Here is a 16046-nt window from a genome sequence, read left to right on the forward strand (position 1 = left end):
TACCATGTTCACAACATTTTTATGAAAATTCGTTCTTTCTTTTTACTGTTTTCTCAACTTAAATAATGGCCCCCAATTGTAGCAAATGTTGTATGTATATATGCTCCCGAATGAGAAAATAAAGAGACTTGTTCTTATTCGACAAGAGTCGGTTGGGTTGTCCAAGAAAGAAAGATGTGGGATATTTTCAATATGGTATGGTACACTGAACACTAACCCAATCTCGATAAAGAAAATCAAATTACGAGCAATTACATCAATAATTTTTATAGTTAAAGTGAACTTTAGTCGATGTTACTCTTTGTGTGTGTGTGTGTGGAACGATTAATTAAAAGTATTGTCGGTGTGAGAAATTTTCATTTTCAAATACAGTTCATGTAGGGAAGATGTTTGAAATAAAATTTGCCCCTTTTGATATTTTACACTCTCCCACTAGAAAAGTAGATACTTATCTTAAAAGAATTTATCTTTTAGAAGAAAAAAAATAGATTCTATGTAAAGCTTTTTAATTATAAAGAAAATAATCATGTGGTGATTGAGATAATAAAGCTCAGCTTATTTTAATGAGTGTTGATTTTCTAACTCAATATGACAAGTCACTGACGTGGCATGTCAAAGAATCGTAGATTTTTTCACAATTGCAAATATTTATGACGAAGTGCAGTTGTGTATCCCAAAGGAAAAAAATCTACGACGTCACATCAGTGAGTTTTTGAGTTATTCTATCATAGTTGAACTAGAAGATCATTACACTATTTGAAGACTAATAATTAAATGAGTCCCCCACGTGGATGGAATATGTGCGGTTGTATATCTCGAGAAATACAAATCTACGTTTCTAACATATGTCATGTCAGGGGAGTCGATTGAGTATGCCACGTGGGGGAGTCACATTATCATGACTCTATCTTGTGTCATAACCTTGTTGAGTCATATACATAGAAGTAATGGATGAGATTATAAGCCAAATCAACAATGGTTGATAACTTTTGAGAAACTCTATTGGTAACTCAACTTCTACTTATTACACCCAAATTCCTTTAATTATTTTACACTCAACTAAAACTTAACTCACACCATTTAATATAGTAACTAACATTTCTATATCGAAATTTTCTTCATAGTACCTGAACAAGATAAGTTGATAGTCTATTTTGACTTTTCGACGTTGATCTTGCGATCTTCTCTCCTCAACATCTCTTCATCATGGAGAACAAAATATTCAAGGTCTATGTTGTTCCCTAACCTGGGAGAATGATATTCTAACCTTATTATTATTTTAAATTTAAAGGAGGTGCAATAAGTAAAGGTTGGGGGTGTCAATAGAACTTCTCTAACTTTTTTACTAAATTATTTTTGTCACTTAATTACTTCAAACATTTGCATTTCTTAATGGTTTTGTTAACGTGTGTCTTGAGGAAAATCCCTAACGTGCAATAAATACACTTTGGAAATTGGATTTTGTACCCAAAATACCATTTATTACCAAAGTGCCATCGAATGTCAATTTTTACAGTGTGTTTATTGCACTTTAATAATAAAATCCTACAATAATTTTATAAGAAAAGTCCTAAGAACAAGTCATTAATAACTACTCATCTAACTCCAATCTAATAAATTAAAGGAGGAATCATTATAATGGCCAAACACTTTATGTTATAGATTCTCGTGGAAAAGATCTTCCTGACTTAAATAAAAAGAAGTGGAATGAAATATTTATTGCTTTCTTCTTTAATAAATTCTATTTATATTTATTTTGAATCAAATATTTTATTAAGAGGCCACTATTATCACACAAAAAAAAATGTTAATTTTGGCGGCACCCCGCCAGGTTTTGTATACATTTGAGATACACTCTAGAATATTCAAGCTGACGATGCATATGTAGACTGTGGGGTGTGGACTTTAGGAGCAGATTTACCAATCCATGGAGGCCGATGGGGGATTTAAATGATAATGCGACTAATAACCATCGTAGAAAAAATAAATTCTGTTGCCATTGGTCCCACTATAATTTTTAAAATTTATAAGAGTCGTGATAATATGACTCGCCAGATGACATACTCAATCGATTTCCTGACGTGATAAATTCGAGAACCCTAGATCTGTATGCCTCGGGATACATGATTACACTTCCCCATAACAAGTGTATCCTGAGGGAGCCGTGTGTTTCGAGACATACAGATCTATAGTTCCCAAATTTATCCACATCAGGGAGTCGATTGACTATGCCACCTAGTGAGTCATATTATCAGGACTCAATTTATAAGGGTCTTAGTTACTTTCACATGGACAAAATCCTTACTTCGCCACCCTAGTAGTCTTCAATGATGGACTAAAGAAAGTGACCAAAGTAACCTCATCTTCAACCTCTTGTCAAATTAAAAATCCTTGATTTTTTCCTAAATCAAAACCATGATTCAAAACAAGGTGACTCTTTCAATCTCCCTTAATAGTGTTGAGAGTTCAAGTAAGGATTAGAAATTATCACATAGGTCAGTGAGAATAAAGAAATAAATATTTTACTTGAAAGGGTTTTTCCAAATAAGACAATTAATTACTTTATTTTCTCCTAAAGGATTGGAGATGATGGTTTTCTAGCGAAACAAATTCAGGGACTTTTGCCAATAAGTTGAAGACAAGGATAATACAACACCACAGTCAACGGATTGTGTGTCATCAACCGGGCGCATCCCAAATGTATACCAGAACCTTGAATAATATGCCAAAGGGTGTTTTACCAAAACGGTCATTATTTTTGCCCAGATACCAACCCTGCCACATTTTGGAATATTTATCAAAAGATGTCTGAGTTGGTATTTATTTTTATCAAAATGGGTATATGTTGTACTGACTTCAACTGAGTTTACCTTTATACTTTTTTTTTTTTTAAATGAGAAGTATTTTTCTATAGGTTGGCGTGTTCTTGTAACGACCCTTCTTAGCAATCTACAGTTTTATTTGTGAAAAATTCATATTTTTTTTTCTAGTAAAAATATTATTCTTTCGAATACTTGAATGATTCAAAAAGTTCATGTATTTTAATGAGAAAATGAATAGAACAGATTTTTATGAATATTATAATATTCGACAAAAAATGATATTAACCTAAGTTCCAAACAAAGCTCCGATCTCTTCCATCGGTTGGACTTTTCAATCTCTCCATCATCTCCACTCTCCAGCAACTCATTCAAGCAGGTCTCTTTCTTCAAAAAATTGATCAAAGAAACTAAAACATCAAACTTAAAAGCAACGAAGATGTAAATCTAAAATCAAATTGATTTCTGCAAATTCGTAAAGAATAACTGAATCAAATCGATCCATACAACTCTTAATTCTTTTTTTATATTGATTCTCCTCTCTTTCATTTATAATTTTTCTAATTATTTGTTTAATTGTCCAAGTGGAGGAGGAATTAGTTATTTTTTGAATTCTAATTTATTATATGTATGCCATGTATTCTAGAGTTATAGTTCATATAATTGAAAACTTTCTAACTTGAAAACCATTTGGTTATAATAGTTATATTACCATATTGGTTGACTCATTTTCGAAGTATACCAATTATTTATTTCTGAATTTTGGACATAAGGCATATAAAATATATGCCTCATATTTTCCGTTTTAGTGAATGTTTGACCAAATCTTTTTACTGAATTTTTGTGAATCCAAAATCATATAAAACTTGAAATTTTCACATATAAAATTGTTTCCGTATTCCGAATTGCTAAAAAGGGTACCGACATTAAATAAAATTTACCTTCATAGAAAACAACTAGTTTCGGTGTATTTTAAACTCCTAGCTACCAATACGTACCACATAAATACCATTCCTATAGAAACAAAACATCGCTCTAGATCCAGATTCTTTATTTGAGGCTCATAAGGAGGCTGAAAGGTAAAATCGTAAATATAATGTTACAATGATAACCATTTTGGTAAAAATAAATAAATATCAAAACAAATACATTACCCTTTTGATAAATATTTAAAATCATGTTTGTTTTGGTAATTTTTAAAATGCCAAAATCCCCAACCCATAACCCCAAAAAAATAAAAAAAAAGTGCAAGCTAGAGTACTCCATGATAGGAACTGATAAGACATGGAGGACACAACAGAAGCAAAATCAAAGACAATGTTGTGTGGTCTCAGTGGCGTGTCGTGAGCGTGTAAAATATCAACAGCGACAACACCTACCGACCATGAAAAAGATATTGAAGCAGAAACTAGCAAGAAGAAATGTCTGGAGAGGCACACGGAAGAGGAGAGGACACAATACAATTCTATCTACTTCTAACTTTTCTATTAACATCTAGTAATCTTTTATTTTTGCACATTTGCTAGCAAAAATAGTAGGGGTCAAAAATCCGTTCCTGTTTGATACCTTTAAGTTTAGATTAAAATTTTTGGTTTTGAAAACGATCCAATTTGATAACCTATGGGATACGCGCGTGGTCTTGATTTGATAATATTGAATAAATTATATAATAATAATAATAATAATAAAACACAATGGTAGGAGACATTTTGTGGGAGACAAGTTTGATTAAGATAAATCTCCCGTCAAATTATAATTTCAGGGACTTGTTACCTTGTCTAATTTTATTATATTGCTTTTTTTACCTTTTTAATTTTTTTAATTATTTTTTATCTTTTATCTCAATTTTCAACTTTTTTTATTCACTTTTACTCACTTATCCTCTCATTAAGTTATAATTTTGTAAGATTCATTAATTTTATTTACTCTTCAACCCCTCTAATTTTATTATGTTTTCTCTTTTTTATCTTTTTAACTTCAATTTTTTTAATAATATTCTTCTAATTTTTTTTTTTTTCTTTTACCCTTTCAACTTAAGAGAGGATGTTCATGTTGTAGGCATAAGTGAACTTTAATTATATAATAAAATAGAATGATCTGGCCTACTTGTGGGGGATAAACGTCTTATCTCGGGGAGAGGATCCTTTGTAATCACTATTTCTTGTGATGCCTTATAACACTATATCTACAATTGAAAGAGTACATCATAAGAGGAAAATAACACAGCATCTCGCTTGTGTAATTGGCTTAGATTTGATTGATGAATTTTTTTTTACATAATCTAATACTTTGAAAAAAGAGGTTCATTGAACTTCAAATTTCTAACCAATTTTCAACGGTATAGTTTTTTAGTATAGTTGACGTGACATTCTTATAACTGTCCAAAAATGCTATAGGAAATAGTGGCTACAGAGGATTCGCTTCCTCCCATTTAGCTACAACGACTCCACTATTATTTTTCTCCTCTCCCTTCAATTTTATCATCTTTACTCTCTTTGTCCTCCACCCCTCCTTTTATCAATAATACTCATCCAACTTTTCTATCTTTCCTTTTTAATCCTTTCGATCCCAATTTTTTTAGAGGGTTTCTATTGCCATATTAAATTTTGCTAATGCCACTCCTGATGTGTGCAATTCTTTGGTGATTTACATAGGAATTGGGATGTCATTAGTAAAAATTGGTGTTGCAATAGAAATTTTAAAAATAAAAAATAAAAGGTAATACCTCTTGAATTTTATTTTTAATATAATACAAATTTATATTTAATATATAAAATCGATTTTGATCCAACCTGAATGAGATACATTAAAAATAAGAACAGATCAATTCTTATTTAGAAAATAGGAAAACCTTAGAATGTATGAATCTGTGAATATTAGGTGGACAAAGCGTTTTCATGGGCGGCCTCTTTTCCTCATTATGACTTCTTGTTGCATTGACAACGACCCTTACCAGATACCCAATTTAAAAATACTTTTTTACCCTCAAACCACGGTTGGGACTCTCCATCAATATGACCGTTAGGGATTTGAGGAAAAATGCAATTTTTCTAAGAAATAATATCTATCCTCTAGGGATTAGCCCACACTTTTTTTTTTTTTTTTATCATTATAGAGAGTCTAACATTTTCCTATAGAACATTGGACGCACATCACCAGATATACGGTTGAGATGGGTGGTAAATCTTATGATTTTCTAGGGATGGAATTCGTTACATTTGAGCATTCCATGGATTGGAGATCACCCTCCATTATTCCACATTAAAGTAACTTATAAGAAAGACATTAAGTGGGGTATTGGGTATATATTGTCGTCGCTACTTTACTTCATAATTTTACATAGATGCTGAATGGATTGGTTTTTGAAGATTATAATCTTTAGAATTGAAAATAATTTAAGGCATGATTCCGACATCTAATATGATATCTTTAGCAACTGAAATTGAAGTACATTTAGGAAGTAAGAATTAGAAGTAAATATAGGCTAACTATCCCCAAGGGTGTGGATCAATGGCAAATTCGAATCTAATAAGCGGTGGGAATCTATAGATTGTGTGTTTGATACTCGGTATGAGCAATATTTCCTCGGGGCACCCGTAAGGGCGTTCCCTCACTTACTTGGTGCATTTGATGTGTGTCGTTGCACGTGCTCGGGGGAGGGTCCTGTATGCCTTGATTTCAGTCCTGACTCGTCCAATCCCCCAAGTCTAATGTAAGTCCCCCGTGGTTCTTATATAGTAATATATCTTATTTTCTTCTTTACCATAATGATATATATATAATAGGTCAAGATCGTTTGACTCTTAAGAATGACTTATGGGGAGAAAAAACAAAACATGATTCTAATTCTTTAAATGCAAAATTCAATGGTTGAGATTTATCCTTGGGATAAGTATCTCCAATATTTGTGTTATAAAAAATACTCATAAATCTCAACCACTGCATTTTGCATTTGAAGGGTTGGGATCATGTATTTTTTTTCTTCACGAGTCATTCTTAGGAGTCAAGAGATCCCAACTCATATATAATATACATCCGGGTATTACTTCCAATACATCTGGCAACAAAAAAGACTATTACACAATGTTGGTGCACCTAAAATATATTTTATTATGAAAAATATATAAAATCAACATAGTTGGATGAATGTTGGTTGTAACCATCCCACTCATGGACTTTTGTGGATGGACCTCTCCGCTATATTTACATATTATGCCAACCTGATTTGTTCTGGTGAAGGATACCTTCGAAGTTGGACTATGGGACCCTTTTCAAGTATTGGTCTGACTTTGATAATGTAAACCACACCTATTATTAATTCTTAGATGAATTTATTTTAAATTTTGGAGAAAGTACATGGGGACGATGACAAGACCTTCACAACAGTGGTCACATGGTTAGTGGGGCACCTATATAATTTACATGGCTCAATTCAAGAAAGGAGTGGTCAAAATTTTGACTATGGACATTTAAATTGAATGGTTCAAAATTATTTGATCTATTTGATTAAAAAGTTGAATCTTCTGTGGATGCATGGATATTGTTTCTCAATACCTCCAATAAAAGATAACTTTTATTGTCAGACTAATATTTACTTAGAGCACTCCAATTTATATGCCACCAATCAAACATTAGCACACATCTAAGGGTGCTCCAAATAAATGTTGGTGTGGCAATAGAAACACTCTAATAAAATCTTAATTTCAATTTATTAATTTTTTCATTTTTTTTTAGGTATATACATAAGAAAGGTATGGAATATGAATTTCCTACCCTCTTTCCCCACCAAACATACAAAGTCTTACACTAGTTTTCAAATATCGCGTGCCACGATCTTTAGGATCACAATCATTCAACCTTTGACTTATATATATATATATATATATATATATGAAAAGGTTGCCAGGACTAAGGTCCGCATTTGAGCTATGTGGACTGTCACATTGGTCCAAATGAAAATCTCATCTCTCTTGATTTGCGGTTTAGATTGGATTTGAAAAAAATATTTTTTTGAGCTAGATCTTGAGTTTTAAGATGGACGATCGATCATTGAACTCCCAAATTTAAAATTTAAATTCAATAGTGAAAAAAAATCTTTTTTTTTTGAAAATTTATAAAATATCATGTTCTACATACACGTGGTTTTGGGCGCCATGTTGGCATGTTGTTTGTAGAGATAAATGGTCCTTCGGTGCATAAAAAAAAATCAATTTTATTGTTGAATAGGTCCAAGTACATAAAAATATGAATGCTTTTAATGATTATGACTCATCCGGGACACCTTTACCCCCATTGAAATGTTGTATATGAATTTGTCGTGACAATGAGAGTTCTTTGATTCTTCTAGGGTACCACTACTACCTTATCAGGTTAAAATGAACCCTTCGTCTTCTTCCAAAATAATGATAGGAAAATTTGTATCACCAACCCCAACAATGACCAGAATCCACTTTTGAAGAATCATCAAACCCAAACCTAAAACAAACTAGATGAATACTCACATTTATTGACCACAAATCAATAATCAAGAAGATTTTTATTGTATGGGTTTACCTTGAGTGATCAACAAATTTTTTTTTTTTTTGTGTCTAACTATAAAAAGCTCTCTTTTCAAAGGAGTGAGTGATTTGTACATGATTTGTACACGGTTGACATGGCAAATGCACAAAAATTGACGTGGCAACACATACATGATTTGTACGCGGTTGACATGGCAAAGGCACAGAAACCACAAATCTTTTTCCATGTGTGTCATAAGGAAAAAGATCAACGATTTTGAACTTTTACCATGTCAGCTACGTATAGATTGCGTATGTTTTGTTGCATCGATTTCTCACGGCTTGAAGTAAAATGTGTTGTGTCACATTAAGGTTTAGGAAAAGAAGTAGTACCAAAAAGTATGGGTCAGTGGGGGCCATGATACCATGTGGGCCTTTTAAAGTTATTTACATGAAAATTTTGATAAATATAAAGTCATTCTTGGGTACGAGTACGACTTATTCTATAAAAAAATTAAAAAAAAATTTCAACACCGTGGACGTAGCTCAGACACAGACACGGTCTCTTCATTCAACCATCCACAGCAAGGACACATGCACACGTGCGGGAAATCCACCTAGTCGTGAAACGTGGCACACAATGAGCAACAACGTGGGACCTCTTCCAATGAAGATGCCGTGTGCAGGAAACTGCCGTCAATGAGCGCGTTTTAAGTAGCTTTTAATAGCTAAACTCGGCTGAGTTCTGAAATCCGAGAGAGAGAGAGAGAGGGGGTTGTAGTCTGTATGGTACTCCCTACACTACACTCCTCCTTGTCTCTGCCAACTTACGTTTAACTTACTCTTCTTCTCCTCTTGAATATTTCTCTGATTGCTTAAGATCGAAGATTAGAAACAGAGATCAGAATTTATTCCTTTTTTTTTTTTTTTACAGAGAGAGAGAGAGAGAGAGAGAGAGAGAGAGATGGGGGGTTGTGTTTCAAGACCAGAAGGGTGTGTAGGAAGGCGTTTGGGTTCTTCGAAGAAGTCTCGAAAGCGAAGGAGAGGAATCAGAAAGAAGGTTTCGTCTGGGAACTCCAATGGATCGATCGAGAAGATCGGCAACTCGATGCCTTCGGATCGTTCTTACTCGAATCCAACATTTCAAGGTTACAATTCTGATTTTTGATTTATTTCATTTGGGTTTAATTTGTGAAGAAATCAGGTTATTATGAAACAAAAATTAAGATTTTTTTTCTTCTTCTGGATTTTGGGACATTTTGGTTCTCAGGTTATCTATTGGTGTGTTGTGTGGTTTGAATTCTTGATAAAAAGAAAAGAATTTGTGGTTAGCTTGCTAGGATTTTGCTCAAGCGGTTAATTTGTTATTTTGAAGATCGGATAAACTTTTTTTTTTTTTTTTTGCTTCTGCGAGCTGTTTCTGAGATCTTTGTACTGCTAGCTAAGTGAATTGAGGTGTTATATTTGTAGGATTGTCGTACATATTTCAGCAATTTGTCTCTCAACAATGCGACTTGGGGTTCTGGTGTTTGATCCAATAAGATCATTCAGAGAGTTTTCTTCTTTATTATTATTTTTTATTCACTTTCTTGCGAAGGAAAACCTCCTCGAAGGAAAAAGGAAACTTTTTTTTTATATTGAAGATCAAGATCAAGATAGTTCTTGTTCATGGGTAGGGGTCATTTTGGTATACTTGTAGTTCTTGTTCATGATCTTGGTTATGTGATGAAAAACTTAAGTGATTAGACTCATCTAGGTCATGGATGCAAATTGGGTACTGGAAGCAGCCCTGTTTTCGTGAAATCCAAACCACAATTATGTAGTCATCGGACATGAAGAACTCTGCAAGCTTGACTGAATTTTTGAAATCTTGAAATACCTATTTTGGATCTAATATTTTAAACTGAATGTGAGACATGGGGTTCTTGTTTAAAACTTGAAAAACCTATTTATTAGAGTTGGTATTTTGTGAGTCCATAGACGACGAGTGACTAAATGTTGTGATTTAATTGCAAGCATGTGAAAGTGGACAGAATGTAGTTGGGAAGAAGGGATTTGGATCAGATACCAGTTTTATCTCGAACTAAAATCATCATGATGATCATCAAACTTTGCAAGGTTTGATGATGATTTTAGGTCATCTTAAATATACAAAATAGAAAGAATGCATTTAGTAAGATGATATTCTATTTTATTTGTTATTGTTTTTTAATCTATTTTAACTGAAATTTGGTGTATTTTCTTGTTTAGACTGTTGACCTAGTTTCTACTATAATATGATGCTTTTGCAGGAAGTTCAGAAGAGGCATGGTTTGATTCTGTTGCAGCATTTGAATCTGACTGCGAGGATGATTTCCAAAGTGTCCAAGATGGTAAGTGGTATGAAGTATGAACTATAATTATATTTGGAGTTTGCTTAGCACAATAAGCATTGTCCTTTCTTTTCTAGGTTTCTAGGTATGCAAACTTTCTGTTTTTGAATTGTGCATGACTTCCAATTTCTACAGATGCTTTGTCTTTAAATGGGTTTGAAGGAGCATCCATATCCAGTAGATCATCAGTCAGAGATGCTTACCATGAAGCCCATAATTACAATGGTCCATCCATCCCTTCCACTGATCAGAGACAGAAACTAGCCGAACTTCCAACAGGAAATTCAGGATGCACTTCTGTCAGTGAGGTTGCTAAAAATGCAAACTCCCGTGTCTTTCATTCAAGCAAGGCTGATCTCCAGTCAAAATCTGACGGTCCTTCAAATGATACGATGCTTCCTGTATTCGTTGATGAATTCTCTAACCACTCCGTGGATGAAAATGCTGGAAAGGAAGGGGGAATATTAGATAATTGTGGCATTCTTCCAAATGCGTGCTTGCCTTGTCTTGCCTCTACTGTTCCTTCACTTGACAGGAGAAGATCTCTAAGTCCTGGTCCGCCAAGCACAAAGAAAAAGCCAGCACTGAAACTTTCCTTCAAATGGAGGGATGGACCCTCTAATTCCACGTTATGTGAGTGGCACCTTTGTTTATTTTGAAGGTTGTTAATTGGTCAATCATGAATTTAGTGTTTAGCATTGGGAGTACTTAATTTGACTGAATTATGCTTACGTGGAAACTGCCCCTCAAGCATCCTACTTTCTTGAGAATTTTTAGCAGTATTTCTTCTTCAATACTTTCGAAGGTTTTCCCCACAACTCGTATTGATAATTGATAGGTCCTGATATTCATTGGCATGGATGTGTTGGTAGGCTCTGTATTAGACAAACATGCGTAGAATCATTGAGAATGCTTCAACTTATCTCTTTTCCTCCTTTTTGCAGTTTCTACAAAGATGGTTCTGCAGAGACCAATAGCTGGTTCTCAAGTTCCATTCTGCCCAATAGAGAAGAAAATGTTTGATTGTTGGTCGCTTCTCGAACCAAGTACTTTCAAAGTTCGGGGAGAGAACTATATAAGGTAAGAGAACAGTATCCAATTGGTTTATATTCCATTCTATATTTTAAACATATTAGTCGCATATAGTCATATGAATGGTTTTATGGTGTGATAGATTGTCCCCAGTTGAAAGCTTGATTTTATGCACCTTACTGTTTGCAATCTGAAAATCTCATCTTAATTGAGCACCATTTTTAATTTTATGGCAGGGATAAGAAGAAAGAGTTAGCTCTGAACCACGCTGCATATTGTCCATTTGGTGTTGATGTCTTCTTGTCTCAGCGGAAGATTGATCACATTGCTCGGTTTGTGGAACTTCCCTCTATAAATTCTTTTGGAAAGTTCCCTCCTCTCCTTGTTGTAAATGTTCAGGTATGCCTCCTACCTTTCACTTTCCATCATGATTTTCACTCATGACCCCATTGTATACATGTGTCAGAATGCAATCATTGTGACAAAGAAATCCTGGTTGTGTTTATTGAATTATGTTCATCTTCTATAGCCCCCCCAAATTTTCATTTTTATTTACTCAAAGACTTACATGTTGTGAATAATTGTCATTTGTGGTCAAAAGTTTCTATACTTTTGTCCAAACTACTATCTCTAACAACAAACATTGATCTGTAATGCAAACACTCAATATTGTTTTTCCGAATTTTTGTATATTCAAAATCAGGAGTTTTCTGATATGAAATACGCCCATAATTGTATTTGTTTGAAGGAAGCTGTATGTTAGTTGTTATCAACCTCATGCAAAATATGAGAGTCGACAACAGTAATCCTTTTTACTCATTCAAATATATTTGGCAGTATTTCTTCTGTCAAGGGAAGGAAAATTTGTTTTGTAAAATTTATTTAGTGAAAAAGGGATAAACAACAGTTCCTGAGATAAAAATGAATTTTTCAACAATTGCTGTTTATTTTTTGTTACAACAATGTGAACTTTTAAGAAACTATTTGTTTCTACCGTTATTCATGTGTTAGTTTAATATTGTTCGGAAGAGAATGCCATGGATTCTTTGACAAAAGATGGGTTTTCTTTGGTAAGTCACATTATCATATTCACTCCTGTGAAAGACAAGCTCAGCAATTCTCTGTTCATATTCTTCTCCTGTTTGGCTACTTATCATGACTCCCTTTTCATTCATGTGTGATATTGTTGTCCATGACAATATTTTCATTTCCTGTTTAGATTCTCCATTGTGTACTGATATGCTTTTATCTTTGCAGGTCCCTCTTTATCCTCCCACAATCTTTCAGAGTGAGAATGATGGGGAAGGGATGAATTTTGTTTTGTATTTTAGGCTTTCTGAAAGTTATGCTAAAGAACTTGCACCTCATTTCCTGGAAAATCTCAGGGTACGATGGAGCCATTATAGTTATTTATCAGCAAATACCCATGCATCCTCTTTCCTATTTTGGTTGATTCTGGAGTTCTTTTTTTCATTTATTTTGTTTACATTTACTGGTTTAGAATTATATATTAATTGTTCAGTTTTTTCCTTTTGAAACAGAGGATAATCGATGACGAAGTAGAAAAGGTCAAAGGTTTTCCTGTAGATACAATTCTACCAGTCCGGGAGAGGATAAAGATCTTGGGACGAGTGGCAAATGTGGAGGATCTTCATTTAAGTGCACCTGAGAGGAAGCTCCTAAATGCATACAATGAAAAGCCTGTTCTTTCACGTCCTCAACATGAATTTTATCTGGTAAATTTAGAATCAACTGATTATATTTTTATGATTATTTAATAGAGCTTCTATTGCCTCACCAACTTTTACTAATACCACCCCAAGTTGTGTGCTAATTCTTTGGTGATTTACATATTAATTGGGGTGGCATTAGCAAAAGTTCGTGTGGCAATACAATCTATCCTATTTAATACTTTTACTAGTCATGTTCCTTTCTGATAAATGAAAGCTCCAATTTTTCATTTTGGGTAAGCGTAGGGCTCTCAACGAGCCAAGCTAAGTTTGGCCTGCTGTGACCTGAGCCCAGGCCTGAAAATAAGCACCTTTAATTAATGGAGCCTGAGCTGAGCCAGGGAGAGATTAATTAAATACTCATTTATTTAATTCATTGAAGATTGTTTTATTAATTCTAATAGTAATCAAACCACTTTGGGAAAAGGAGAACCATACAGTGTGCTCAGTGCACACAAACTCCCATGTTTAACTTTACGGTGACATACCTCTCTTCTTCTTCGTTGTCTTCTTTGTTTTTAAAGTTAAAAGGGAAAGTTGGGAGATTCATACTTGGGTTGCTTCACATTGGGTATAACTGGATCCATTATTTTCTAAAAATATGAGGTTAACATTGATAAAGAAGGGAATTTTTTTCTCATCTCATTAAAGAAACATTGAAAATCTCTCTTTTTTTATTTTTTATTTTTTTTCCTTTTTCACTCTTAACCCCTGCACCAACTACTCCCCCTTCCCCATGTTGGTGACATCCTACCCCATTGATGACTCTTGTCCCTCCTACTCTGTTGCTGCTGTCACTGCTCAAAGCCTCATCATCTCATCCATCATCCCTTCAGACAGAAAACCCCTTATTCCCATGGTAATGGTTCTTCTCTGGCCCTCATGACAAAAACTCCTCATTGTCCAAACAGTTACTATCGTCTATTTGTCTTCCATCTTAACTATCTATTGCGCAACTCAGTCACAATTACTCGAGAAGTACATGGTCTTTGGCCTGTTCATATCTTACTAGGAAATCTTGGTCCCAATCTGAGCTGAGCCCAAAATGATGAAATTTTTGAAGAACCGAGTCTGAGTTTGGCACCTCAGTACCAAAACCTTTGAAAAGATTGGATTCAACTAGCTTCAATTTGTTCAGCGGTTCCTGTACAAGTTCGTCCCTCAAGGCATGGTTGCATATAGGAAGAGAGAACTTCAGGAATGTTATAATTTGTTTGGCCAAAAAGGATACACTAATTATATTTATGAATTTATTCTTTGAATTATAGTTGTGCGACTTGTGTCTTGTGACAGTTGTCTATATCCTATTTTTATTGTTTTTGTTTTGTTTTTTCGCTTCAATTCTGCTACAAATGGCCAATATTATGTTGGAAAAATGAATGAAAAACGAAAACCTTAGCTTGAATTTACTGCTTGGGAATGCTAGCATAGTTGACAAAACCTGCTCTCACTAATAGTTATGATTAAATCACTATGAAGAGGTACATCTTTACTGTTATAAGATTTCTAGATCATATTATCTTTTATGACAAGGTATCCCAACTCAGACATTGCTGCTACCAATTTCTATTGCAGGGAGAGAACTACTTCGAGATTGATATCGATATGCATAGATTCAGTTACATCTCTAGGAAAGGGTTCGAAGCATTCCAAGATAGACTGAAGCATTGTATCTTGGATGTTGGCCTAACAATCCAGGTAAATTGGTTCACTGACCCCATTTTATGAAACATGCATTATGTAGAATCTTCTCGTCATGACACTGTTGCGTTACATTTTTATGATCAAACAGGGAAACAAAGCGGAAGAGTTGCCAGAGCAGATCTTATGTTGCATAAGATTGAATGGGATTGATCACATGAATTATCACCAACTGGGTTTGAGCCAAGACCCCGTCCTGTAAAATAAATGCTCAAATGTTGGAGCATTTTATTTTAATAAAAAAAAAAGAAAAAATCTATCCAGAGCTGCTTTTTTGATCTGGGAATGGAGTGTAAGAATACAAGGCTGGTACAAAATACTACCATTGGCAGTTTCATGTGTTGTTCCCCATCGGTCGAATTGCTGTTGAACCCATCCATTGAATTGCTGTTGAGATCAGTTCAAATGAGCTATTCTCAGAGGAGCCTCTAAAGCATCTATCTGTAATTCTGTAACGTTTTTTATTATCGCCAATTTAGATTCAATTAGAGGTCATTATACATGCTAAGAGTATCTTTTTATTCCTAGATCTAGCTTGTTAGCTTTTTTCGACTTTCTTTTATAGGTCCCAATGCCCCCCATAGAAGCTCATCTTTTGACCAACCCCACATCAACCCTTCTTTCAATAATGTCTTTTATTATTCCTAAACAATCTTTCAAATTAACTTGGTTCTTTTTAAATGAAATGTAATTCTGAGAATTTGAGTTCTGTTTTTGAATAGAAGGCGTCCTTTGGCCTTCGAAAATAACCATTGAAGGTTGGCACAAAGATTGATGATTGTCTGTCATTTTTTTTTTTTTTCTTTAAACAAAGTTGGCCTATGGGCCTAAATTTGAACCTTACGAGTCTCAGTTTATTTAGATGAATTGAGTGGCTCTCTCTTAAGGATTTGG

At 34.0% G+C, this 16046-nt stretch overlaps 1 protein-coding gene across 1 annotated transcript; it reads left to right on the forward strand.

Moving 5' to 3' along the window:
• Positions 1-9056: 9056 nt before the first annotated feature.
• CW14 (CW14 protein (DUF1336)) lies at positions 9057-15679 on the forward strand. Its single transcript, XM_086448359.1, has 9 exons — positions 9057-9465; positions 10609-10689; positions 10825-11322; positions 11634-11769; positions 11958-12120; positions 12979-13107; positions 13263-13457; positions 15027-15149; positions 15244-15679. The coding sequence occupies exons 1-9, from the start codon at positions 9282-9284 to the stop codon at positions 15352-15354; spliced, it is 1620 nt and encodes a 539-aa protein (XP_086304485.1). The 5' UTR covers positions 9057-9281; the 3' UTR covers positions 15355-15679.
• Positions 15680-16046: the final 367 nt, after the last annotated feature.

This window comes from Akebia trifoliata, chromosome 7 (assembly GCF_017979445.1).
Source record: "Akebia trifoliata isolate Shusen 1 chromosome 7, ASM1797944v1, whole genome shotgun sequence".
NCBI classification, from domain to species: Eukaryota; Viridiplantae; Streptophyta; class Magnoliopsida; order Ranunculales; family Lardizabalaceae; genus Akebia; species Akebia trifoliata.